Source organism: Marmota flaviventris, chromosome 4, assembly GCF_047511675.1.
Source record: "Marmota flaviventris isolate mMarFla1 chromosome 4, mMarFla1.hap1, whole genome shotgun sequence".
In the NCBI taxonomy this organism is placed as follows: Eukaryota; Metazoa; Chordata; class Mammalia; order Rodentia; family Sciuridae; genus Marmota; species Marmota flaviventris.
The window spans coordinates 133,026,090-133,053,964 of NC_092501.1; the positions used below are offsets into that span (position 1 = coordinate 133,026,090).

At 39.3% G+C, this 27,875-nt stretch overlaps 1 protein-coding gene across 1 annotated transcript in view; it reads left to right on the forward strand.

Moving 5' to 3' along the window:
* Window positions 1-4,384: 4,384 nt before the first annotated feature.
* The window catches only part of Lhfpl6 (LHFPL tetraspan subfamily member 6), a 236,105-nt gene continuing 212,614 nt past the window's right edge, over window positions 4,385-27,875 (forward strand). Inside the window, exons 1-2 of the mRNA XM_071610784.1 lie at window positions 4,385-4,718; window positions 6,212-6,775. Coding sequence (XP_071466885.1) covers window positions 6,391-6,775 — 385 coding nt within the window. The 5' untranslated portion in view covers window positions 4,385-4,718; window positions 6,212-6,390. The remainder of the gene's footprint in view (window positions 4,719-6,211; window positions 6,776-27,875) is intronic.

Here is a 27,875-nt window from a genome sequence, read left to right on the forward strand (position 1 = left end):
TGTAATTTCTAACACATGCGCAGAAAATGAATGCCTGCCATAGTCACCATTTGCCTGAGAATGGGTCTCCCTGGGCACTGTTCTGTCCTCTCTCATGTGTACTCTGTGTCTAATCTACTTGTCTGGTGCTGGCTTCTTGATTGCAAGAGAAAAGTCAGTGGGAAGAGTCACATAGGTAATAACAGTGACATAAAAAGGAAAGGGTTATTGGTTGACCCCAGGAAGTTCTCAGTTGAAACAGCAGCCTAACAGAGGTCTTGAGGATCCTGACTTTTTGCCATTTGATTCCATCATTCTTAGTGTGTTGGCTTTTGTCTTCATGCTTGCCACCTCATATTGAAAGATGGACGCTGTGCTACAGAATGTTATCATGGCCATTCTCTGGGCTAGAGGAGAGAGGAAGTGGGTGTGATGGTACCAGCACCCCTCATCAGTCAGAACTGTTATATGGCTGCTCATACTTCAGCTGAGCCTGGGAAATGCAAATCTTAGCTTTAGAGCTGCTATAGGAGAGAAAGACATGGAATGATGTATGCCTGTAATTTCAGTGACTCCAGAGGCTGAAGCAGGAGGATTGCAAGTTCAAAGCCAGCCTGGGCAACTTAGCAAGAACCTGTCTTGAAATAAAAATTGAAAAGGGCTGGGGATGTAGCTCAGTGGTAGAGCACCTTGGGTTCAAACTCTATTACTGAAAAAAAAATAAAAATTATATATATACACACACACACACACACACATACACACGAAGAAGAAGAGAGTAGGAAATGACGTTTTACCAGCCAAACTATAGTGTATGCCTTCAATGTGAACTAAAGAAATCCCTTACCGACTTCTCCCCAATGGTCAGGAGTGATTGATTCCATCTTTCCTATTTTTCACTATCATACTCCTCATATAGCACACATCAGTTGTTTAAAAGCCAATAACCATTCTGCAGATTGCACTAGAATAGGGATAACAATCATAAGGTTACTGATTTATTCATTGAATTCCTCAGTTCATCTTTAATTATTGAGTATCTACCTACTTCTGCTAATCACTGAAATACAATGTTGACAAATGTATATTTCCTGTCACTGAGTATATATCTTATCTGTACTGTGGTTAATCAATTAAGAATACTTTCAGATACTCGAAGGAAATTCAACTCACAGTGACTTAAACCTTATTAACAATCTATAATTAGTTATGACAATATGTATAACTCATAATAACAATAATTTGCTTTTTAAAAAATTCAAAAGCAGCTGAACAGGAGCTCCCCAAGATGAGGGTGCTAGGATCATGTTTCTTTGATGCCCTCTGTCCCCATGATTGTAAGATGGCTGCCACAGCTCCAAATATCTCATCCTTCAAGAATGTGCACAATGACAGCCAAGATAGTGACAGAATGATTATCTTGTGCCTCCTTGTTTTATCAGAGAGTGCAATATTTCTCAGAGGTCTCCTTAGCAGACTTATTGGCTAGAATGGGGTCAAATGACCACTAACAGCTTTAAGGAAGTCTAGAAGAGTGTCTGGTGAGGAAGAATTAGGGGATTGGGAATTAATATTGAGTAGTGGTCAGCAAAGAGCATTGTCATAAATGCCTTAGAGTTTTCCACATACTTTTACATTCATGATCCCATGACTCAACGGGACTACTAACCAAACATTCTGGAAATCCAAAATTGGAATAAGAGGTATAAGCAGCATCCACCATGTGGGAACTTCTGGCAATAAAGTCATTTAAAGATCCTGTGAAAGTGTAAATTTAATGCAAAGGTTTTAGAGATATTATAATGTATTTTGCTATAAAACATGCATGTAAGAACCCAAGGAGAAATTCAGAAGATTTTATAGTTTGGGAAGATAATTACATGGTGGAATGAAAAGAGAAATCAAGATGCAAGGATTCTAGGCTCTGCTTTGGATAAACTACTGGCAGTATTCTAAGCCCGTTTCCTCATCTGTAAAATTATGTACTTGAACAAGATTAGAGGATCCCTCAAGTCCTTCTCAAATGTAAGAGAACCTCTATAATCATAATGCTGAAAGTCATAGCTAAAGTAACAATAGAATTCATTTATTTCAAGTTCTTTTTACAAATGAGACAACTTAAGACTCAGAAAGGTCACCATTTGTCTCAATTTACTCATTTAAGTTAGAAATTTGAGTCTCAGTATATAGCACACAATGCTTGATATCACAAATAATTGAATTGCTTCTCAATATAATTTTAAACATTTGGCCTCTTTCTTAGTTTTTCATCTCGGGCAGAATCTCTCTGAGAGCATTTACTCTGTGTAATAAAATGCAAATAATGAGATTCTTTAAAAGTCCACTTTTTAGTGATTAAGTCTTTGGGTACATGATTTTATCTCTCTGTAAAATAAAAATTGAATCGTATCTTTAGAGGTTTTTTTTCTTTTCTTTTTGGAGGACTAGATAATCTAGTGTGCACACTAAAACACAGCAAGGACCCATCTGTGGTAAACATGAATACCATTAGTGTCTCCCCAGCCATCCATTGCAGGTATTTAAAGCTACTCCAAACTTGGGGAAATGTCTTAGGTCCATGTCCCCAGCAGGTTGTGTAGGGGTGAATCTGAATCACACTATTATTATTTTGTCTTTATATGATCATATCTTTTACCTTCATATTATATAGATATGAAGCCTCTGTGTAGTAACTAAGGGTGTGGTACCTAACTGGGAGTCAGACCAACCATTATGCTGCCCACTGAGCTCAGTAACTGGTGATTTCTAGAAGAAGAATAAAAAAAAAACAAAAAACAAAAAAACCAAAGGATTCTAAACCTAGGATTTATGGGTGCTTCGTGGCATAAAACCACCTAACAATTCATTTAAACAGACTTTCTCAACCTTGGCATTTATTGACACTTTGGGCCCAATTGTTCAGGGGACTGACCTGTGCGTTGTAGTTAGCAGGTTCCCTGGCCTTTATCGCCTAGATGCCAGAAGCACCTCTCTAGTCACAGGCCATAACCAAAAATATCTTTAGACCTTGCTGAAGGTCTCCTGAGTAGGAGAACATATTCCCCTTCTCCCTCTTGAGAACTTTATAAGTTTATTATATATGTGCTCTTTTTTTTCCTGAGAGACTCATTAGTTTCATCACATTCGTATAAAGGTCTATGACCTCGAAGAGGTTGGAACCAATCACTTAAAACCTTTCAAACTAATAACAATAGAACACACATCTCCAGTAGTAGTTGTGGGGGAAAAATGTACACCATCATGCTAATTAAATGGTGCAATTTGAAAATGTATTATAGAATATATATCTACCCGTTTATTACTTTCAACTACTTTGAAGACATCCATCAAAAAACCTACATCTGGGAAGTATCTACTTCAAAAACTGCTACTCCCAGATGGCAGGCTTCTGCTTCTTAAAATACTGTCTTCCGCAGAGATTCCCACAGTCATCCACCGATTTTAGTACTAGACTTCCAAAGGGTTAGTGCTAATGATGAGTTAAAAAAAAAATTAAGTCCAGAGGGGAAATCGAAAATAGATGTTTTCTAGAAAAGTAGTATAGATTGCAAGATTATTGCAAGATTTATTAGAAGGATGGAGAAGGGAATGAGGCGCCAACAGGAAGGAAGGGACAGAGAACAGTGAAGGCAGGAAGGAGGGAGGGGGTAGAAAGGGGAGGGGGAAGAAGCAGAGGATGAGGAGGATGAGCCAGAGGGAGAAGAGGAATTCCTTGAAAAAACGTTCCCAAACGCGGTATTTATTGGGAAAGACCCGTTAGAAGTCGCCTCCTGACTTCTCCCTGGATTGTCTGGAAAGACGACTGTCCCCACGGAATCCTTGAGTCTTATGCTTTGAGCCATCTTCTCAGTCCCAAGTTCACACCCGCCTTGTTCACCGCCTTCCAAAGTGACCACTGCTCAAGAACCTTCCCAAAGCTCAGAAAGCTCACTTTACCCACTCTTTAAGGCCCTCCTGCTCATCCACGTCTCCTAAAGACGGTAGGAAAATTGGAACTTAAACCTAAATACTCCGAAAGCCAAACAAGGACCGCGTCCCGTTTTCGTGGCCCCTCGGGAGCACCCGAGAAACCCAGTAACTTTCTCCCCTACTTCTCAGTCCGTCAGCCTCTCCCACTGTGCCCTTTGATGAAGACGCCAAGAGAGGGGGCGGGGAAGAGGGATTCCGGGCTGGCAGAGCCTGGAAGGCTGCTCCCCAGGGGTGGGCTTGCACCCGCGTGGGCAGCGGGGCGCGCCCCCTCCCCGCCGTGCGCGCCAGGAACGTCGCCGGCGGCCGCGCCGCGTCCTCGATCTGTCTGCGCTGGGTCCCGCGGGGCGCGAGGGGAGGGGACAGGAGAAAGAGGAGGGCCGGGCAGCCGAGGGGAGGAGGCGGTGCGTGCCTCGCCTGCCAAACGGAGAGCTGTTCATCTGCGTGCGATCCCCGGCGCCCCGCGCGCGGCCGCAGCGCTCCGCCCGAGCCGCCCCGGAGACTCCGGAGTGGGGTCTGCACTGCGTTCCGCTGCCGGTCTTTCCTGAGACCCTCAGCTCCTGCCGGCCTCAGCCCTCCCAAGTCGGCCCCGGGTCTCTGCGGCTAAGGACAGCGGCAAAAAAAAAAAAAAGAGAGAGAGAGAGAGAGAAGGACGTTCTTCTGTGCCTTGGATGTTCCGGTCCGGGAAGGACAGCAAGTTGTGTGTTGCGCCCGGGACTCGGGAGAGAAGGTGGCTGCTGTGCTTCAGCCATGTAAGTAAAGCACTCGGCTGCCCCACGGGCGTGGGTTCAGCTTCTTTCCCTCGGGCCCCCTCTGACCCGGACGCTGGAGTTGGGCTGGTCCCGGGCTCCAGACTTCGCGAGCTCGGCTGTTCTGCCGGCTCTGCCTGACTGCCGCGTCTGCTGTTGGCATTGGCCTCCGGGGGGTGCTGCCTTCCCATCCTTATCTCCTATTTTCTCCCAGAGCCGGCTGGAAAATGCCTCTTTCCCTCTTTTGGAATTGAGGGATCCTTGTGTGTCTTAATGGGTGGGGTGGAGGTGAGGCAATTGCAGGGGGCTGAATCTGGGCTTGTCTGGACAAGAGCTTCTCATCCATATGGAGAAGAGGGCCCTCGCGCCCCATGCCACTCCCTGCTGGTCTTCGGAACCAACCTCTGGGCTGGGCTCAAAAAGAACTTCAGCCGCTGATCATAGTCGGCAAGATTTACAAAATTAAATGAATGAATGAATGAATGAATGAATGAGTAAAAGAACCCTGAGTTCCCTTTGAATGATATACAGAATTGGAGATGGGGCATTGTGTGGGGAAGAGACAAGTGGGGGCTAGGAATTTGTTATGGACCTCCAAAACTAGAGTTAGGAAGGTGGTGGGCTCTGTGCTTCTGGATTCATTTCTTTATGAAAAGTGTGGGAATGGTTGAGAAACTCGTTTTCAGTGTCAGGAGTGGAAGAAAATGCACGTGGAACCATTTGAATGACTGAGGTTTAATGGTGAGTGCTGAAAAGTGTGGATTACCTTTCATATTAGACAAGTGTTCTGCCACAGGAGTGGTTCCCGTGAAATTATTGGAACCAATGAATCAGAATAGCAGATGTGAAAATAAGACACACGCAGGTTTTCTTTTATACTAGAAGATAGTTATTAGGACTGAGGGAATTCTCAAATGCTACTGATTGAGTACTGGAAGTGTCTGATAATAATTGTGTCCAATGTCTGTGCTTAGATAGTCATAATGCTGGTTAAATTTATGGTATTCTGCAATTGTAAAAATATTATCCTAATTATTTTGATTGGGTTCATGCAGAAATAATACACCCTTAAAGGGACATGGAAAAGTTGCTATAAACTGTGAGCATGAACTTACAAGCCAAATAAACAAACCACAGTGTAGTTCATTTTATTTTAATACCCTGAATTATGTTTAGTGCCAGTAAAAATGCTACATTACTTTTAATGTGAGTATATGAAATGAATTCACTGCTGTGGTAAATAGAATGCATTTCTTTAAGTAAATAGCTGTCAGAGTTCATTTGGGAGCATTTATACGAGATAAAGATGTGAAAACGCTTTCACGTAGTTTGAAAAAGCTTGAGTTATAGGGCAGTTTATAGAAGAAATTAGTTCTTCCCACTTTTGAAGTATTGAGTCAAGTTTGGATATTCCTTCAACTGTAGGCCAACTGGATAGGCGTTATCAATTCTCTGAAAGTATTTAACTTTTCATATTTCCTATTGCTGTTTTCCAGGGACCATCATCCTTACTACAGAGGATGGGAAGTTGATGCCCAGTGAGATTGGAAGATCTGTTTTGTTCATAGACACTCTCCTGTGGATTCTCTGTGTTTTCTGGTGGTTTCACACCTTGACTCATTCCTGCAGTTCCAGAACGTTGACTTCAGGCCCTCATTGCCCTATTTGGTGAAAGATGGCATCCAGCCTGACTTGTACTGGGGTGATCTGGGCTCTGCTCTCTTTTCTTTGTGCTGCCACCTCCTGTGTGGGCTTCTTTATGCCTTACTGGCTCTGGGGATCACAGCTGGGCAAACCTGTGTCCTTCGGTACTTTCCGGAGGTGCTCGTATCCTGTGCATGATGAGAGTCGGCAGATGATGGTGATGGTGGAGGAATGCGGGCGCTATGCCTCCTTCCAGGGCATTCCCAGCGCAGAATGGAGGATCTGTACCATAGTGACGGGCCTGGGCTGTGGCCTGCTCCTCCTGGTGGCGCTCACCGCTCTCATGGGTTGCTGTGTGTCGGAGCTCATCTCCAGGACCGTGGGAAGAGTGGCTGGAGGAATTCAGTTTCTGGGGGGTAAGTGACCTGCTAAACTCAAATTGTTTACCAGAATCCCAAAGCCATGTTGAAAATTATATGTTTCATTTGTCTATTGAGATATTGGATTGGAATTCACAGGAGAAGTAGATATGGAATGGCTTTAGTGATAGACTGTCAAAATCAAAGATTTTTACTGGAATTGCTTCACAACTTCAAGGGCTCTTAATTTCTGTACATGCCTATATATATATATATATATGTGTATATATATATATATATATATATATATATATATATATATATACACACACACACACACACATACATACACACCATGGGCCTGCTAACTACCATCTCGTGGGAGACAGTATCATCTACATTGTGTTGTAGTTGGGGAGTATGGATTTTACAGCTTCTTGCTCTTTTATGTACAACAATAGGCAATTGGATTATCTTTGTCATACTGGGAACTTCAGGTCTTTAGAAGTAAAGCTTTCCTAGAAAAGCACAAAGGGTTTTTGATTCAACATTGTCCTCATTAGCCTCCAAGACTCCTTGATGGGTCTCAAATCAACCCTTGCCCAGACATAAACCATATTTCTGAATAAATGTTATTATTTTAAACTAGAGAACAGTTTTATATTAACAACTATAAACTTAATTATACTACCAAGATAGCCATAGGCCTAATTACCATGTTAGGACTTAAATGTTCCTGGATGCTTTTGCTATGCGAAAAAATAGAAGAATACTGTATTTAACAAATGAGGTGTGCTTGTCCCAAATGGACTGGATAGTTTCACTCACACTGAAAAGGTTTGATTTTTACTTGGCTTTCCTCCAGAAAGTATTGCTTCAGTATCTCTGGTCATATGGTTCTAATTGCACTTTATATATTTTCCACTGTGGTTTTCACCTCCATTCTTCAACCTGACTGGCTGAACTTGTCTGATTTACAATCCACCCTGGTGAAATATGACAACCTCCATAGATAGTGCAGACTGAAGGGAAATGGGAAACCTGGAAAACTTATAAAATGTATTTGTAACCTCATGACAAAGTAGAAGTCTGTTATGCTCCCATTTGGTGTTCTCCTGTATTCTTTTAGCAAGAATACGGAAGAATAAAAAGAAGCATTAATAATGCATAGTTCTGAGATAGCCAGTACATACTTGAGAACCCCAAATGGATTGTTTCAGATTATTTAATAGAAAATGTTCAAGTAACATTTCAAGGGTGTTTAAAATGCAAGTGGCAAAAATATTTGTGCTTTGGAATGAGAATTAGACATGTTTGCAGTTCTTCATTTCCTTCTTCTGAATTAACTTTTTGTTGTTGTTGTTCCTGTGCTTTTGCATCTTAGTCTGCCTAGAGGAAAGTTGAGGAACCTAAAAATTCAGTCCTTACTGCTTCAGTATTCAACACTAATAAAAATCTTGCCTGTGACGTGTGTATGTAGAGAAATATAATAAAACTATTAGGAAACATATAGAGGTTATCATTGAAATAAAAACTCAGTGTTCAAAACTTGTTCAGAGCACAGGTTTTTAGAATAGAACTAATGCCAGAAGCATTTTAAAAATTTTCTTTAAGAATAAACTGGGTTTGCTGTTTGTTTCACTTGGCTCTGGAAAAATGCTTAGGCAGTTTCATTTTCTCCTCTTATGGTAAATATTACTTTCCATTTTTTCTTCATTTTAGGGCAGAGACTGCTATTATTTCTGGCAGAATAGGAAAATGCTTACAAAGAGAAATCAGTTTTTATTGATTATCTTTAAACATATAATGAAGGAAGACAACAGGAAGTAAATCTGACACCCATGAGATTTATGCTTCCCTCTCTGAGCTATGTATAGATTTTTTTTGAATTATATAGAGCTAAATGTTCTACTTTACAGAATACCCAAGGGACAGACAATTGGGAAAGTTATATGTATCTTAAAAGAAACCAGGTTTTTTCTTTGTCTATGCTTTTGGTGTACCCTGATTTGGTAAGAGTTACTCACCATAAACTAAGGTTATGATCTGTTATTAGCAGTTGATAATATTTTATTTCTCAAGTGTATATATGTATTTCTTATATCAGCAAACGGTAATTCTGGATGTAAAACCTAAGAGGGGTTTTCTTTTCTTTTTTTTTTTTGTTCTAATTAGTTGTACATGACAGTAGAATGCATTTGAACACATCATACATAAGTGGAGTCTAACTTCTCATTCATTTGGTTGTCATGTAATCATATACGTACATAGGGTCATAATGTCCAATTCATTCTACTATCATTCCTACTCCCATGTCCCCTCCCTTGGCTTCACTTCCTAGAGGGTTTTTCTGACTCTAACTTCTTGAGAGTACCAGTGAGTAAATATACCAATTACCAATGATAATGGTAACTTTAGAATTAAAAAAAAAATAGCTTGAAATACATAACAGGTTTTGAAAATCTGTTATTAATCACTCTCAGGTAATAAGAGACCAGATGACAGAAGAAAACACTCCAAAAAGAATTTCTCTTATTGTTCATTTCGTAATTGTTTGAGTTTCTAGTCATTAAATCTTATGTGGTAAGTAATTTATTTTGTTACTTTTTTTTAATAAAATGGGTGAGTTTTATAAAGATCTCTGCAAAAATTCCAAACCAGTCAGTTCTGTGAATCTCATAGACTGCGTGTTTTAGAAATGTAATCAACATACAGGGAACTCTGCTGTGAGGCAGATTCTCTTACTAAAAATGATTCGCCCAGAAGGGTTATGTTTAGCTAAAGTGATGGTTGCTCCAAAAACAACAGGAAGCAGGAGAATGGCAAAATACAGAGGCATCCTGCTTAACCCCGCCTGCAGTATCTGGAGTTCGCACATATGGTGTAACATCAGGCAGTAAAACCCCTGCAGTACTTTGGAACAAGTTAAAGGACAAAATGTCAACCTTAATTTTGAATCTTCTTGCTATGGATGGCTAGAGGTAAAAATTTCACTTGTCAACTGATAGAACAACATAAAATGGTCTGGTTGTATATGGATGTTTGCTACCTGTCCTAGGAAAACTGAAGGAATCAAAGATGAGTGCAATTTCCTGTGGTCACTTGGACACAAACTTAATTTCTGCCATCTCTGTCTCATACTATAAGACACGTTTACATTATAATTTTTTTAAAATAGTAAGAGTTGAGTTCTACTTTCAATTGATTTTTAAAAAAAAAAAGCATATAGAAAGACTTTGGAAAATATAATGTATGATGAAAGTGTTAACATGTATGTGATATGGCAAGGTTCCTCTGAGAACATAGAGGTGTTAAAGTTGTTTTTGTTCAACATAAAAGTATGTGCCTTCAAATACTGTTGTGCTCATTAAGGACTCCAACAGAACTTTAGAAAATTGATGGCAAACTCTCTGATGTAGTAGTAAAATGTTTTATTTACCTCTAAAGGAGACAGCAGGAATATTGTGAAGATATAGTAAATCTGTAATTTCTGTGAACTTGTGCTTGTGAATGTCAGTATCTGAATTTGTAGATTTCATCTTAAGAGTCTGCTGATGTTGAAATGAGGGGAAAAAAATCAAAGAAAGCCCCAAATTTCGACTGTTTAGTTTGATGTGTGTTACCTACATGTATAAGAAGGGGGTGGGATGCTAGCCAGCAGCATAGTGTCTTTCCAGTTTAGACACTCCTCTGTTCTAAGAAACCAGGGGAGATCCTCTCCTCAACTAATTGATAGTTGAGTGCTGTTCGTGACACTAATGAAGACAGAGTGTCTCTTGGAGCATCCTTTTTTCTCTGTGTGCTGAAAGCACCATGCCTTTCCAGGGTGCCCTCGCTGGAGGATCCCACCTGGGCCTGTCTTTCATTCTTTGGGGAGATTGCTCCAAACTCTCCTTCCTTTGCTGTACTTTAAGCCTGATCTGTCATCTGATATGTAGGTTATGCTTTCCTTTATATCCAGGCTCTCTGTCAAGTGACAGCTGAATAATAAGATAAATAATAAGTGTTGGCATATTAATGGGCATCCTGGCTTTCTAGTGATGGTGTCTCAACTGAAAGCAGTTGCTCTAATTTTAAGAAATTCTGGGATTTTTAGGATGTTGGGGAGGAGGCAAAGCTTTTTTTGCTCTTCTCTAGGTTAGGTCATATAGATTACTATTTGTGTTTTTAATCAGTTTGCTCTAAGCTATAATATGAGGTCCAGGTGAGTGATCTTTAAGTTCTAAGCCAAAGGGGTGTGTGTGTGTGTGTGTGTGTGTGTGTATATATATATAATAAATTACATATTAAATTTCCTTTTATCTACCATTCTCTTATACCAGAAACAAGATTTTATTGATGGAAACTAAAAATAAGACCCTATAACATTCTCTGTAGTTTGCATGCAGTGGTTTTTCAGTAAGGAATTACCAGTTAAAAAATAAGAAATCCATACAACAGACCATAGGGATGGGCCTTGATGGCCCCTGGCCAACTCGATGTAGCCATGTCCATTTAGGAAAAGCAGGATGATTAAACCAGGAGTGTGGCTTAGGAATCAGCTATTCTGAGCTCTGCTGCTAGGCAGGATGGCACTTAATTCAGCTCTGGCTAGTGAACATGTTTCCTGGTCCTAAGCATCTGTAGGGGAGAAGATGATTTTCTCTTGCTCAGTGGTAGGACTTTCTAGAACCATAGACTCACATCTTTTATTGCAACTGTGCACACTGATCATGCACAGAAAGAAGCTTGAGATGGAGCATAAACAATGTAGCCCTGGGAGGCAGGCTTTGCCACCAGGAAAGAGTGGAAGGAAGCTGCATTGGGGACAAACACCAGCAAGCGAACCAACAGAGTTCATCTACTCCAAGTCTGGATTTCATAGAGGCAGGGATGGTGGCCAATTGATAATTTATAAAATCTAGAATGCCAAACTTTATATTTTCATACCTGATACTTTGTTTTCCCTAGTGCTGGTAAATCAAACCCAAGGCCTTGTGTATTCTAGACAAGCACTCTGCCACTGAGTGACATCCCCAGCCTGTGTGATAATGTTTTAAAATGACATTTTCAGATAATCATTGATAGCAGTTTTATTATTATTTTTACTTATTTTTTTCTAGAGGAACTTGTTTTCTAAGTTTTAACCTAGCAAGTTTTTGATGTCTTCCTATGAAGCTTCCAATTCTCCATATTCTGGTTCCCTACAGTATTCCTTTAATTTTCTAGTGGGCCTGGAAAAAATCACTAGAAAGCTTTATTCCCCATGGAGAATACAAGGTCCTGCCCCACAGAGTGTGTTGGGCAGGTCTGGGTGAGTGAGGCCCAGGTGGAGCACTTGAAATAAATTCCACTGGTGCTCTAGAGCCAGATGGTTGAAAGACCACATTTTGAGAAACAAATCCATGTCATCCCCTTTAAACCTCATGTTATATTATTATTATGGTATAGACTTACAAAACCAATAAGCTTTGAATGAATCATCAGACTTGTTACATCTGTAATAATTATTTTCATGGTGATGGGATTTGAGCTGGAGAACATCAGAATGGCTGTAGGAAGAGATGCCTTAATACTGTGATTGGTTTCTTGCTGACTTTAAGTGATTTTCACCCATCTATATGCACTTATGAAGCAGAAGAACCAAATATTTTCCATGCTTAGAGGAAGACTGTATTTTGATTTGTGACTCAAGCTGTAGATGACAGGCTCCCACCACCATCCCAGGTGCTATGTTTTTACATCCTTCACCCTGAGACAATATCATGTTATTGGTTCATGTTCAATTAGAGTGTTCTCAGATCCTTCATTTCTTTTCTTCCAAATGTACTCAGGTTTTTTTTTTTCTATTTTAAGTCAATGGATTTTATTTCCTACCATTGAATCTCTTAAGTAGTAATAATGATAACAGTTCTTAAAAATGGTGGAATATAAAATTATCCATTGCTCTTGGACCTGTCATATTAACAACCCTGCAACCCTCCTCCCTACTGGAATTCTTTAAATTTTCTTTTTTTTTTTTGACATGGTCCAATTCTCCACTTATTTTTTTTAAATATTTTTTTAGTCATAGATGAACACAATACCTTTGTTTATTTATTTATTTTTTATAATGGTAGTGCTGAGGATCAAACCCAGTGCCTCACATGTGCTAGGCAAGCACTCTACCACTGAACCACAACCTCAGCCCCTCTCCATTTATTTTTGCAGGGTACAGTCTTCCGAAAAGAGTTATTTGATTTTTTTTTCACTTACTTTCCTTTGTTACCACCAGCTAACCCAGCCATAGTCAGAAATAAAGATTACTGAGGCCAGGGTTAGTATGGATAATTAGCCTTGTTAACCCATAGACTGCATATTGGTTAGTTGTCTTTAAAAAAAATGTTGTTGTCAAGGAAATCAACTGATGAATGCAAATCCATAACCACTACCATAGAAAGAACTCAAAAAGCACTCAAGAGATCTTTACACTATTCTATATAGTATCACAAGATGCATAACATTTGCACTCCACACAAAGTTGTCATTGTACACCGACAGTATTTGAACTCTCTAGCTTGGCAAGGGTGTTTTACTGTGGGTGTTGGTTAAAATAAAGAAGAATAAAAACATGAGTTCAAACCTTTTATTCCTGATGTCGTTAAAACTGATCTTGTTGCTCTTTTAAAGTCATCCTCAAGTGTGTTCCGAGGAACGTTAATCCTGGGTGTACCAATATGTATTGATAGGAAAAAGCAAAATGATATAGGGACAAGGAGATTTGAGAAATTCTTGGCTAGGGGAAGTTAAGAGCTTTCATTAGAGCAGAACTTGACACAGAGTCTTTGGTATGTTATGCAAATTGCCAATCTCCTGGGCAGAATGGGTTGAAATATAGTATTGTTTCCCTAACTTACTTGAGCCTAGCACCCTGAAGAGACCTGTGAGTTAGTTTCCATTTCACTTCAGTGAAGCAGGTTATTCATTCTTTTTACAGATGAGAACACTGAAGTTCAAAGAGTGACCCCCAAAGTTATCCCTTTAGTTGATGAATATCTATGAATACTGTCCCCATCACATTAAAGTGTTAATTTATCCTTCCTTATGTTATAATTAGAATATAAAATTTTTGACTGTTGTGGATACGAAGATAATAAGACTCTTAACATAAGTGGTGTTTTGTTATTGTTGTTCCCTCAGTTTTTGCTTCTGGTACAATGTGATATAATGAATTTTTGCCACTTTTCAAAAAGAATATTACAGTCTAATGTGAATAATGTAATGTGTGACAGAGTGGTCATTAAGGGAGAAAAACCAAACAAACAAACATACTGAATTTTAAAAAGCTTGGTAACCATCCTTTGTTAAGGTACAGATAATATTAATTCCAGAGGACACATCTCTTCCATAACCAAGCCAAAGACTTTGTATCGCTCTTTAAAAATCAAGAGTAATGTCCTATATTGCCAATGTTGATCAATAAATTACTATGATAGAAACAAATAGAACTTTTAAAGTTCTAGCTAGATCATAATGAAGGAGCTCAGGGATTTCTTGAGGGTTTATGGGTTTTGAATAGTTATTTTTAGAGGATAGTGCGGTTGGACACAGCATAGCCCAGGTCTAGCCATTGATGTTGCTGACTTATTATTGGGGAATTTGTCATCTTTTCTTTTGCTTATATGATAGAGATCATTCCAGCTAGTAATTTGCTCTCAGAATTCAGTAGTTCTCCACAACTGACCTGCTTATCTCTGTAGTAAATATTTACCCTCCATGTGTCTCAAATTTTTAATAAGTGGACAAAATCTGGTATCTTAATATACCAAAGCATGTGTAAAAATGTTGTTAAATTTAAAAATGAAATTCTATTTTACGGGTCTCTAGTTTTTCTTGTCTTATCTTTTAGTAGGACTCTAAGGAACTATAGCATATTTTTATTTCTAGATCTATAGTGATGAGACTAGTAAATGACACCTGATGTGTTAAATTAATGTTTGATGCATTATTTAGTTTAAATTACTTTTCAATGACACTTGTATCTATAGGGGGCAACCTTATTATTCTGTATCTCACAGGAACATTTCTTCTATACCTCACAGGAATATTTCAAATGTGAAATAAAATAATGCTGTTAATGTGATGACACTAAACAATATCCCTTTAACTGACGTCCCTGTATAATGTTAGTTCTTTGAAAAAAGTATTCTATATATGTTTAAATGATGCTGCATAATACCATGGTTCCATCTCCAAGCACATTTTAATAGTTCAGAACAATTTTGCAACAAATATATCATCTTAATTTTAACATTGTGTTTCACAAACTTACTTGGGAATGTCAAGGTTCCATTTACCTGTAATATGCATTGCTTGCTATCTCTGAGTTAATGGTTGGTAGAATAAACCCTGGGAAATGTTCAGTTAAATATGTTGTGATTCCAGAAGATTGGAATGGGCTTATGAGCATTTGCTTATTAAGAGCCTATTATGGGGCTGTGGATATAGCTCAGTTGTTAGAGTGCTTGCCTTGCATGCACAAGGGCCTGGGTTCAATCCGCATCACCATAAACAAACAAGCACATTATGTCAAATAATGTAATAAAAATAGGGATGTTGTTGAGATAAAACTTGGGATATGGTTTATACTATTGCAAAGCTTATAGTCTTATGGAAGGAACCAACAAGTGAAGTATAATTATAGTCTGAAGGACTCCTAATGCATCACACACACTTCCATGCTTCCTTGCAGATGGAGATCAGATGACTCACTCAGCAACCTTATGTGGTGTGTCCCTTTCCTTTTCCATTCTGTTTTCCCCCTACTTGGTTGTGTAGCTCAAAGGACTACATTCCCCATGACATCAGCATCTGAGCAAATTTAGCCTGAGGGGGGCACTTTGGAGGTGAGAGGCAGGGAGAGGGCAAGTTATTCCTCCCACTTCGGCTCTTCCTTGGGCAATAATGGTAGGCAGGAGGTGTCTCTCCTTCTAGAAACCCTACCCATCATCCCAAATTCCATCAGAAATCACTGACATGATCCTACCTTAATTGGATGGCTGGTTCCTCTAGTTACTAGTAATGCTGTCTTTCTTATGTTAATTTCTTATGTTAAATTCTCTATGTTGAAATACCTTGGATGGTTTCTGCTTCCCTGGGCAGACCCTGGCTGAATTACAACACAAATTTCAAATTCATATCTCAGCCAAGTAGAGGATTATATCCTCCTTGAACTTTGTGTGTGTGTGTGTGTGTGTGTGTGTGTATCTGTGTGTGTAGACAAAAATCATTAAAGTTTAGTCTAGGAGTTCCTAAAGCACAGTGAAATATGAATGAATGCTGCGTATGTTCAGGGGAGAAGCGCCATTCTCTCTGTGAAGGCTCCAGTGCAGAGATGCTAGCTGAGCTGGGGCTCATATGCTGGAGGCCCCCTGGGCCTTGGGGAAGAAGAATACCAAGTCCTCAAAGCCAAGGGATTATAAGAAGATCTGATTTGAGGTCAGGGAATGGCCACAGATTGACCACAGGAAGGTCATTTATTAACATGTTCATAATTGAAAACTGCAGTCACTTACATATTATAAATGAATCATATAGTTGGGAAACCCAATAGATGACTGTCATAGCTAATGTTAGTCATGTTATAGCTCTGTATTAAAACAAAGAAAATAAAGAAACTAGTTACCTCTTGATTTTTCTCTATGAGTTAACATTCATGTCATGTAAAAGCCAATTGCATCAAAGGTCACAAAGCACAAAGTGTTCTTCTGTCATCCCAGTGTAATTTGTAGTTCCCATATATTTGTCACATTGAGTCTTTGAAGAAAAAAAAGAAGTAATGTGCCTTTAAGCTCTAAAATATTTTGATTCTGTGATTAAATGGAATCTTCATTTGAGTCTCCTTGGTGAAACTGTGTGAGCATGGCTTTTTTAGTTGTCTGTGCAGCTGTTCCTCTAAGCTCTGGTGACTGTATTAAAACACATGCCTTGCCCAGTGCCATGGCGCATGCCTGGAATCCCAGAGGCTCAGGAGGCTGAGGCAGGAGGATCGCCAGTTCACAGCCAGCCTCAGCAACAGTAAGGTGCTAAACAACTCAGTGAGATCCTGGCTCTATATAAAATACAAAATAGGGCTGGTGATGTGGCTCCATGGTCAAGTGCCCCTGAGTTCAATCCTAGGTACGAAACCCCTCCCCAAACAAACAAACAACAACAACAACAAAAACACCAAACCAAACCAAACACCTCAAAAAAAAACAAAAAAACACATGCCCCAAAGTTGTGGTGAGATGACCCATATTGTCCTTTCAGTACTCCACTAATATACCTTTTGTGTGGATGGCAGATCACAGTGGGTAATGCTGGGTGAAACTAGGCACACATAGCAAGCACTGGGTCTACATAGGACCATAGCATTTTAATATCAGTGTGATTGGGAAGGGGGACACAGAGCCATGTTCAAGGTCAGTGTAGCTTACTCAGTCCTGGCAATGCTTGGTTCCCATAACAATCCAACTTCCCCATATTATTTCTACTCCCCTGCTAAGTGTGCACAATTGTCTTGGATAGAAGAATAAGATTTTTCCCTGTTCTCTTTATGTCTAGAAGGGGACTTCAGTGGACTAATTTCCTGCAATTTAGTATATGGTGGGACATCACTTTTTGTTATTATTTGTTTTATTTTTCTCATTTGTGATTATGTTAACCAGCCTAAAGAGAATATTGCAATTCCTATGTGTTAAAGCAATTCCTTTGTAGATTTTATAGTCACTTCTCAGAAAGTGTTAATTCTCCTAACGGTGCTTTGAGCAAGAATAGTCATTTTAATCTTAAAGGAAGTTACCCTGGTACATAGTAGGTGTGAAAACAAAAATTTACTATATCTTGGGACTTTTCTTTATTTACTTATTCAATAAATATTTTTTAATTAGGTTTGTTCTAGGCACTGGATACAGAATGCTGATTAAAAATCTAGGGTTCTTGGTCTAATTAGAATTTTAGTCTAGTGAGGGAGACCAATGTTAATTGAATACTCTCAAAAATAACTATAAAATTATAATAAATATTAGGAAGAAAAGGTGCATCATTAGAGGTGATACGAATGGGGTGCCAAAGGCTGAGATTCCTGAAGAAGTCAGGTTTGAGTTGAGACCTGATGCACAGAGGGACAGGAAGGAAGAGTGTCTCTCACATGGGCGATGGCAGGGACTAGGTCCTCAGGTATGAGGGGGCAGGTTGCCTTTGTAGCAGTGTAGAGCAGAATGCACAAGGGAGGATGGAACAGATGAGACTGGAGAGGAGCCAGATGGCTTAGTGGTGGACCTGGCTACTCTTCTTAGTGATCCACACAGCGAGGCCCTGGACCCTGGCAAATGAATGGGGAGGTGAGGCCTGATTTGTGAGGCAAGATGATCTCTTCAGTTCTAGGCAATTTGTGGTTCAAGTTATGGTGGGACTTTGTTATGATTTGGAAATGAGGTGCCAAAAGCTTCTGTGAATGCTGGGCTCAGTGTTGATCTCAGAGATAGAAACCCATGAAAAGATGAAGAGGTTTGTGCAGGAAGGTGGGATGTATTCCTATCCCTGCCCACATAAGAAGCTCATTTATTTAAGGTAAATTGTGAGAGACTTGAGTTGAGAGGTGGTTGGTTGGAAATCACCTGGATTCTTTTACTTAAACCCATCCTTTGAGGCAGAACTATTGTTATATTTTGGAAAAAGTTATAATGACATTTTTCTGTCTATACTTTGTGTAAGTTAGGTAATTCAGTGTCTAGGGTATTTAGTTAGGGGATACAGCTGTTTGGTACCCTGTTCTCTTTCTTCACAGGGCTTTATATGCTTGAGATTACTTATTTAAGTTTTGCAATTAGGTGTATAATGTCTTTCTTCTCTGATGGGTTGTAATCCCTGAGGACCCAGGCATGGTCTATTTTAATGCCCTATTTCTAGAACCTAGTGGAGTGCCTGTGAGAGAGTAGGCAATAATAATTTGCCATCTGCTTGAAACTTGATATAGCATAGACTCTTTGAAAAGCTACTAAGTATGTACCTTTAATTCAGTTTGATTTTGCAACTGTTGATCAGATCCCCTACTTTGCTGAATGGCAGTGCTAGGCCTGGACTTGAATATGACAGTGTCTGCTATCAAGAGGCTCCACATTTCGTATAAAGAGTTGGACAGATGATGTGATGCAGGTGCAAAGAGGATTCAGAGAGATGCCCCCAAGATCCTGTGCAGCACACATACTGGGTAGGCTATGGAACAAGGTCAGCTCATGCAAATCCTTAGCCCAACTCAGCTACAGATCCTGAGTCCTTCCTCTTGGGTCTTCAGTTTTACTATAGAAAAAAACCAAGAAACAAACAAACAAAAAAGCTAGGCAAAGATACATTAGGAATTTTGGAATATTCCTCATTGGCCAGGGGCTAGCCACTGTAGCCACATGGTCATTGAATTTCAATCTTCTCCTTGTGTCCCGCTTCATAGCATTGCTTCTGCCTTGGTTTCCCTGTTTGCCTTGCCCTCAAGTGCTTCAGTAAGAAAAAAGTCTGCAGTTCTCTTGGTTGGACCTGGCTCCTCTTCCTAGTGATCTACAGAGTGAGGGCTTGGATTCCATAAAATGTTAGAGACGCAGAGATATGAAAGATGGGATAAAAATACAACAGATGTGGCTTGGCAGTTCATTGTCATTGGTGGGATTAAGCATCAGTGCTTGCTCCCTGTTTTCACATCCACCTGCTTCCTAGAATAGGGCAGTCCTTTACGGGAATAGGGAGGTGAGTCCTGATTTGTGAGACCCTGGAACGTGATCCATTCAGTTCCAGGCATTTTGTAGTTCAAGTCCTGTGAGACTTTGTTATGGTTTGGATGTGAGATGTCTTCCCAAAGCCCCCATTAACGCAGGAATAGTCAGAGGTGAAATGATTGGATTAAGAGATTTATGACCTTTTGAATGGACTATACCTGGATTGTAACTGGGCAGGTGGGGAGTGGCTGGAGGTGGTGGGTCACTGGGGCATGTCTTGGATGACACATCTTTGCTTCCCTCCCTCTCTGCTTCCTGTCACCATCATAAGCTGAGCAACTTCCATTGGACCCTTCCCCGTGACATGCTGCCCCACTTTGGGCCCTGAGCAGTGGAGTTGGCTGTCTGTGGACTAAGATCTCTGAAACCATGAGCCCCAAATAAACTTTCCCTCCTCTAAGTTGTTCTTGTTGAGTATTTTGGTCACGGTGACAAAAAACTGACTAAAACTTTGGTGGAAAATCAGGTGGACAGTTGGGACTGTTGGGCATGGAGTTCATGAGAAAGATCGGAGCTAAATATATGGATTTATACAAAGAGCATTTAAAAAATCTTCACATGTGAGGCTGTCACTTTATTTGCTCTTAACAAGACATGACTTTTGCTTCTTGACACTTTCTTGACTGTTCTGGAAAGGCAAGCTCCTACTGTGACTGAATCGTCAATCTTCAGCCTCGTGTTGGACTGGGTCTGCTGGATTATGGAGAAGTTTGTACTTTTTTATATTTGTCTAGCATAAAATGCAATAAAAATCAAGGTGGGAAAAAAGGTCATTTTGCGTGAGGTTCATTAACACAGAGTTGCCTTGGGAAAGACAGTCTAGAAATGACCATGAACTAGTAGAAAAAAAAAAAAAAAACAGCAGAGGTGTGAAGGGTGAATATTTTAACTTTTATTTTTCATCTCATGCATAAAGATGGCATTCTATTTTGATCACCTGGTGGAAGAAAGTCAGTTCATTTATCTCTTCCCCCCACCGTGGCTCTCCTGATTATAGCCTCCTGGTAGGAACCATTTAAAATTCAATTTGGCAGCCTGTGCCCTCGGTGCTCAGTAGGTTTCATTAAATTACACAGCAGTGCGTGCGTCTTCCCTGTGTGGCATCTTTCGATATACATTTGATTTCAGTGTAATTTCAGACAATTGTCCTTTGTGGGGAGTGGTTTTACCACGAGAGTCGTGCAGTCTAGTTAGAAACCTGAACTTGAACCTCATGGGATTTTAAGATAGCAGATGATACCGCACCAGGGAGATGCAGTGTGTCTCTCCATACTTTTCTTACTTGGCTCGTTAAGCTTGTAGTGTTTGGCAGATTGCTTCTGTAGCATTACTTACAGCTTAAGATGAGGGTAACAACATGTTTTTCTCTAGGTGAGATGCTTCAGAATTTTACATGCAATCAGATTTTTTAACAATATTTATTTTCCTTGGGATGGTATGTAAAATTAAATGTTAGTACTTTTTCTTGTCTTCATAATTCTCAAAGTACTGCTTTCTGTTGATGGGTTCACATGATTCTATGGCCATGCCTTGTTTTGCAAAGCTGGAGAACCCCAGGTTGTGGACACTCAGTGGGAGACACTCATCAGTTTCATGGCTCTGGGCAAGTTACTGACTCTCACTTTAGTGCCTTCATTTAGTACGAGTAGAGGTATGAACTCATTGATTTTTTTGTGAATTTGAAGTATATGTAAGTCACCTAACATTAACCTGATAAAGTAGATTCCTAATAAATGGGATTGTTTCTAACAGAGTTATTACATAGACATTTACTGAATCCTGCCCTATGCTGGGCAACATTCTAGATTCTGGGGGACAAAGTAACGAACAGAAGCAGACTAATAAATAGTTGTAAAGAAATAATTTTGTCTATAGCATCGAATAGGAAAGGAAAGAAAAGGAAAAGAAAAGAAATATAGAACTTTGGTTGTATTTTCATCTATTTTTACTTTACTGTTGCTCCCCTTGACATATTCTCAACTGGCAAGTGAACTAATGATAGAGTTATCAGCAGCAGATTTTTATATTCAGGAACAGATAATACACTTGGTTGCTAGGTGTATTGGACCTCCACAGACCATAACTTGAAATATCATATAGATATCTATATAGATAGTCTAATGTCTCACAAATGTTTTTCGTTGTTTTTTATTTGCCACTATATTGTGAGTTTGTTTGCTCATGGTGGTACTTTTAAATACCACCTGTCATATTTGTAAGACTCTTTCTTTTCTTTTTTTTTTCCTTCGTGTGTGTGTGTGTGTGTGTGTGTGTGTGTGAGAGAGAGAGAGAGAGAGAGAGAGAGAGAGAGAGAGAGAGAGAGAGAGAGGGGATAGAACCCAGGACTTTGCACATTGCTAGGCAAGTGCTCTACCACTGAGTTATACCCCCACTCTGAAACCCTTCCATCCTTCCTTTAACATCCCCACCTCCAATATACTCACATGTATATATAATTTGTTATAAATATTTGTTCATAAAATTTTTATTTTATTCTCTTTTGCTAACATTGGAGACCAATTAAAAAGTAAAATTCATTTTTCAGAGTTCTAAGTCAATTAGTGTCAGGTACTTTTAATGTAGCATTGTACAATACACAAAACATTTATTTACACATTTTCTCATATAATCTCAATACTGTGCTACAGCTTTGTGTTTGAAACTCTGATTGATGAAACAAAAGGAGCAACTATAACACAGGGCGTAACCCAGAAGTATATACATTTATTGCTTTGGTTCCTAGACGCTTTCTCTCAGAAAGATGTTACTGTTATTCTACCAACAACAAATTTCAGTATTGTGTTATGTAGCTAGATTTTTATTCTATCTTTGAAAAATAAAGCTTGTCAGTGATAGTTGCAGGTGTGTGTTCTCTAAGATTAGAGCTCATTCCAAAGGTTTAGAAGCTTTCATTCTTGATACTCAGGGGAATTGAGCAAAATAAAAATAAAATACCTTTGATGGTTGTATGTAATTCTTTAAAAACTGTAACAAGTACACTGTAAGGGAAAGATAAAAAATGTTTTGAAACTGAAATTAAAGATGAATCAGAAGGATGTAATTCTGAATTATTTTGAGACCAGAGGATCAATCCATTAGAGTGAGAAAAATTTTTCTTGAATATACTTTGAGATGGTTGTTTAATGTAATATACAACTATATATAAGTGAAAGATGCTGTCATAAGATCTGGGTGACCATTTAAAAAGTCACTTGGCATTAAATATTATTTAGTGTCATGGTGCACTATCACCTTGATTTCAAAATGGCTCATTGGTGAATGGGGAGTATCTGTCCTTTGCTGGCTCTGTTCTGCATTCCTTTCTTCCTCCAATCCATCCTCATGTTTCTGACAGAGGATGTTCCTGACACTGATTGTGGCCCTTCATACTTAAAATATCCCTGTAAATTGAAGACCGTCTACGCTGTGCCTCTAGGAGCACTGATCTAGGTCCGCTGGCCTTCTTCTTGTGCATTTTACTTTAGCCAAACTGAATCTTCTAAGGCTTCTTGTGCCCTCTATATAATCCCATTTTTATGCCTTTGTACACATTGTTCCCTTTATCTTCCGGTTCCCTTCCTCATAGGCCCAGTTATGCTTGTCTTTGAAAAACTAATTTGAATGTTGGCTTCTCCATAGCGTCTATGGATTGCACACTGGTCTGCATGCTCCTTTTCCTAGGCTCCCAGGGACTTTATCAACATTCTTGGTGGGAAGTTGGGGAGAGCACTATTTACCATATTTGATTGTCAGGACCCCCTTCTATACTTTCAGCACACCCTGTTACCAATCACTATATATATATATATATATATATATATATATATATATATATATATATATATATATATATTTGACTTATGACTCCCATAAAAGTATTCTGGGAAATTTTGAATCCAGGTATGCTTCTAAGAAAGATACTGGTTTGGGGCCCATGACATCTTTGACATATGTTCTCTGCATTACACTATTCATTTCCCTTCCTTTTTTGTGATAAGGTCATTTCTGTGTCTGATACTCTAATACCTCATTGTACAGTGGAAATTCTCCAAAATTTTGTTTTGCATATCAATAACTCTGTGCTTAAAATAAAGACCTGTTTAAATGTAAATATTTTTGATCAAGTTAATATCAAGTGCTGGTCTTTTTTTTTCCTTCCCATTTTTCTTATATTAGTACCAGTGGCATGGAAATAGTCAAAAGTTGAAAATGTTACCGCAAGATAATTCACAGACATTGCTTTGTATTGATCCAGTCATTTTTGTCAAGGGTCTTTAGCAGGTGCTTCTGCCAGCACACCATGATGATTACCTCAGCCATTTACTTTAAACAAAATGAACTTATTTACTCTTTTTCTGAAAAGGAAAAAGAGAAATTACCAGGGATAGGGGTTGAGACTCACTGCCACTGTGTATTTTAAAGGTGGTAAATGTACTCAGAAACATTCTCTTTAATTCAGTCTTTGTTGGTGGATAAAATGTCTTTTCTGGCCCACTACCAGGACATTCTTAAGTTTGTGTTACCAAACATTTCTATTTCAAAATATTATCAATCTAGGTGGCAGTCCTGCATTGTTGGAAGGACACCTGTAAGTTACCTATTAATGCAGATATACTGGTCACTAGGATCACCTTGCCGCACTGCCTCTGGTAGATGATCAAAATATATCTTATAGTACAGCAACTGATGGGGGTGCTTGGAACTTGGTCCTTCTAGATAAGTGGATCTCCTGAGATCATGTGATGTGAGTTATGTTCTTTTAACTTGCACTTGGAAACACTTATGTTCCTTTCCAAAATGCTAATCTTTCCAAATTTGAAAAAGTTTCCCGAAACTGGACTGCACTTGGCCCTCAAGTATTAGCTACTTGAGTTTTGCGTGGAGGAGCAGTACTGCTGTATCCCTCAGCCTGTAGAAAGAAGGGGTAGACTTAGACAAGTAGGAGGAACAGCAAAATTGGTTAGGTATATTTACTTAATTTAGAAATATATCCCTTTGTGTGTGTGTGTGTGTGTGTGTGTGTGTGTGTGTGTGTGTGTGTGTGATGCTAGGGATTTAACCCAGGGCCTTGTTCATGCAAGGCAAGCTTTCTACCAACTGAACTATATCCCAGCTTCTAGAAATATATCCTTTTAACTGTGGAATTTTTGTTTATGCATTAAAGGTCAGTTTAGCATGTATATGTTTTTTTTCCCTTAAATGTTATAATTTTCACTGTTTCTTTTTTCTTTAGACTGATAATTATGAAGGCAGTGAATATATCTGTCTTAGTTGAAATTTCTTTCATCTCTAGCACATAGTAGGTCTCAACAAATTAGGCCATTAATGATGAATGAATGCAAGGTTGAATTCTATTGTATTAATAAAACAGTAAGGGCAACCGAGTAATCATGTTCTTATATCTAAAATACATCAGGTGACATATTTGTAAGGGGCATGAAAAATGAAAATGCAGGGCCTCTGGTTCAAAAGTCATTGAGAATTTCAAAAAAGTGACAGAAGAGCACTAAAACTAAGGGTACCCCTATGAGGCTGTGCAGGTTGAATACTGAAACCACCCTTCTCTAAAGCAGAAAGGAGGCAAAGTTTGAATTCCCGTTTTGTATTTTTGCTTGGGAGGTAAATGTACTTCGTTCTTTCAATTCTAGTTCATAGTATGAAAACTTTGCTTCTTAGATTCCTGATGAATTAGGGAGAACAAGTGCTTAATCCTAGTAGCTATATTAGTTCCAAATAGGAACTAATGCTTAATTTACCATCTTTGAAGTCAGCCTTTGCCAGTTCTCTTCGTGCAAAATTTAAAGCAGTAACTCCAGGAACCTAAGCAATCTATTCTCATTTGTGGCCCTGCTATTTGACTTTAACTGTGCTGTACAAGTAAATCATTTTGACCTGAGATCTACTCTGTATGAACTCTAGTAGATGATTATAAATTAAAGGAGTGAAAAATGGGCTTATTTCTCTCTAGTTTTGGAGACAGAGGGAAAAATCTAAAGTGGAATTGCCAGTTTCGGGTTCCAGGAAGAGGTAAGAGAAACCTTCACGTTTAAGAAGTCCCGTGGGGGTGGTTCAGCTTACACGTGAAATTGAACTGTAATAAAGCGGAAAGAAGACAGACCTTCTCCAGGACTCCTTGCACAGTACATAAACCTGAATGGAAAGTAAATGTTGGCCCCTCTGCAGTCTCCACAAATTTGAAAGTACACTGGGAAAGTATAGATTATCCTTCAGCCACTGAAAGTCAGTCTGAAGATCAGGAGCAGAGCAGTCTATAGTTTGTCCCCGGCTGTCCTGTGCCACAAAATGAGCCACAAGGAGAACTGTGCATACCTGGCCAGAAAGGAACTGCCTAGGAAAAAGGCAGCCCACATTATAGCTGTCCCTTTGTCCTTCCCACCTTGGGACTTTGAACTGTCTGAAGAGCAGTTTACTGCCAAAGTTTGTAGCTACTGCTTCTGCCATAGTTAACCACCTTCAGATATTGTCACTTGTAAGCAAGAGGTAGGGCTTTGCAAATTCAGATAAAACAAAACAAAACAAAATCTGGTTGCTTGGTCCTGGGCAGAGATTCAGTAGTGAATTAGGAGTATGTTGTGACTAAAATCATCTGACTGTGGATTTTCATCTTATTTGTTAATGTATAGAGATAACAAAGTGCTGGTAACTTGAGAAAACATATTTAAACATCATTATTTCTCATCTGTGTGCTAAAGTTTGAAATGCAAGTAAGTGCAGCCGTAGTTTCAGAAATGGCTGCTTGGTGGGTATGAGCAGAATCTCACACCAGAGCTTATCAACATTGGAGCTTGAACCCTGCTTCTCCCAGGAAGGGCAACACAGCTCTGGTCACCCATGTGTGATCCTCACTGCGTTTTCATATGACGAGATACTCATCCAGCAGAGACAGAGGAAAGGACAGAATGAACGTTTGGAAGACATCTCCTTTCCTGATGGATAGAACCATGCCCCCATGTCCTGATTGACCTGTCCAGCACTTCAGGCCTTGTGAATCTGGGTAGATCATCATCCAACCAACTATGGATGCTTAATCTAGCCCTGAAGTATACCTCGGAGAACAAGATTGAAACATATGGACAATGATAAATGATCTAAATAGTATGAAATGTGATCCATTATGTACCCACCATAGGTGAGACAGGTTTATTTATGATCTTTACCACATCTCTATAAAGCACTGTTGGCTCCATTTCACTGATGAGAAAGCTGAGGTGTGTAGCAAGCTAGCGGCCAGTTGAAATTGTTACTGGGTGGAGGCTTCCTTGGTTGTTGTGTTCCTAAAAGATTTCAGTCGAGAGACATAGGTGGAAAACGCATAAAGGGTTTATTTGGTGAGATGGAGGTATACCTTGACATGGAACTGATGCATCTAATAAAGGAAATGGCCTGGGGTTGCCCGTGAGGCAAGTTTTTATATTTGGTCTGAGAACCTCTCTCCTCGTGTATGATGTATTTGGGGTGTTATTGCAGCTTCCACCATGGCTTAGTGCTTCTGAGCCCATTTTGTTTTGTTGAAAATTTTCCAGCGTAGGTTGTATCAATTTTCTACAGACTAATAGGGAGTTGTCTGAGTGCAGATGGAGGCCCCGGTGGTGTAATGGCCTCGTGGATGCTGCCCAGGTGCAGAGCCTGGACTTCCTTTCCCACCTCTGTTGCTCATATCTTTCTAAGCCACCTACTCTAACAGAATTCAAACATCAATCAGGTAAGCCCAGAACTGTTTCTTCTCACTCTAATGTGCTCCTTCCTGCTGAGACTCAGGTGAATTGCAGTAAAACTGTGTATCTTCTTCTAAGAGACACTTCACATTTTTTCCTGGAATGGTCAGAGAAGGTGCCATGGACCCACATGTACATTTTGAACTAGGCCTGCAGACACCTGTGGCTTGAAAAAAGGAGAAAATAGAGGAAAAATATTTCAAACTTTCTTTTAAAAATATTTTGTAAATATCTCGTATAAAATTGATAACTATTAGCCTCCTTATAAATGTTAATATTAGGTGAGATTTACTGATGCAAGATTATCCCCAATAATTGTTTTGTGGGGAAAAGTAGAATAAAGGCACACTGTCATTTTAAAAACTTATCAGTTTAGGGGTGGAGGGAAGCGATTTGATTCAGTGGAAGAGCCCTTGCCTTGCATGTACAAGGCCCCAGGTGTAATATCTAGCACTTAAAACAAACAAAAAACCTACATCACAACAAAAAAACAAGTTTATAAATTTAAGCTAGAAGTATTTTGTGAAAAGGTATATTGTGTGAATGAATTTAAAAGATTTTAACCTTCAAGTTCAGAAATTTTCACAACGGGATGCAGAGATTCATTCACAAATTTTAATCTATTGTGATGATTATTGATCCCTCCAAATTATC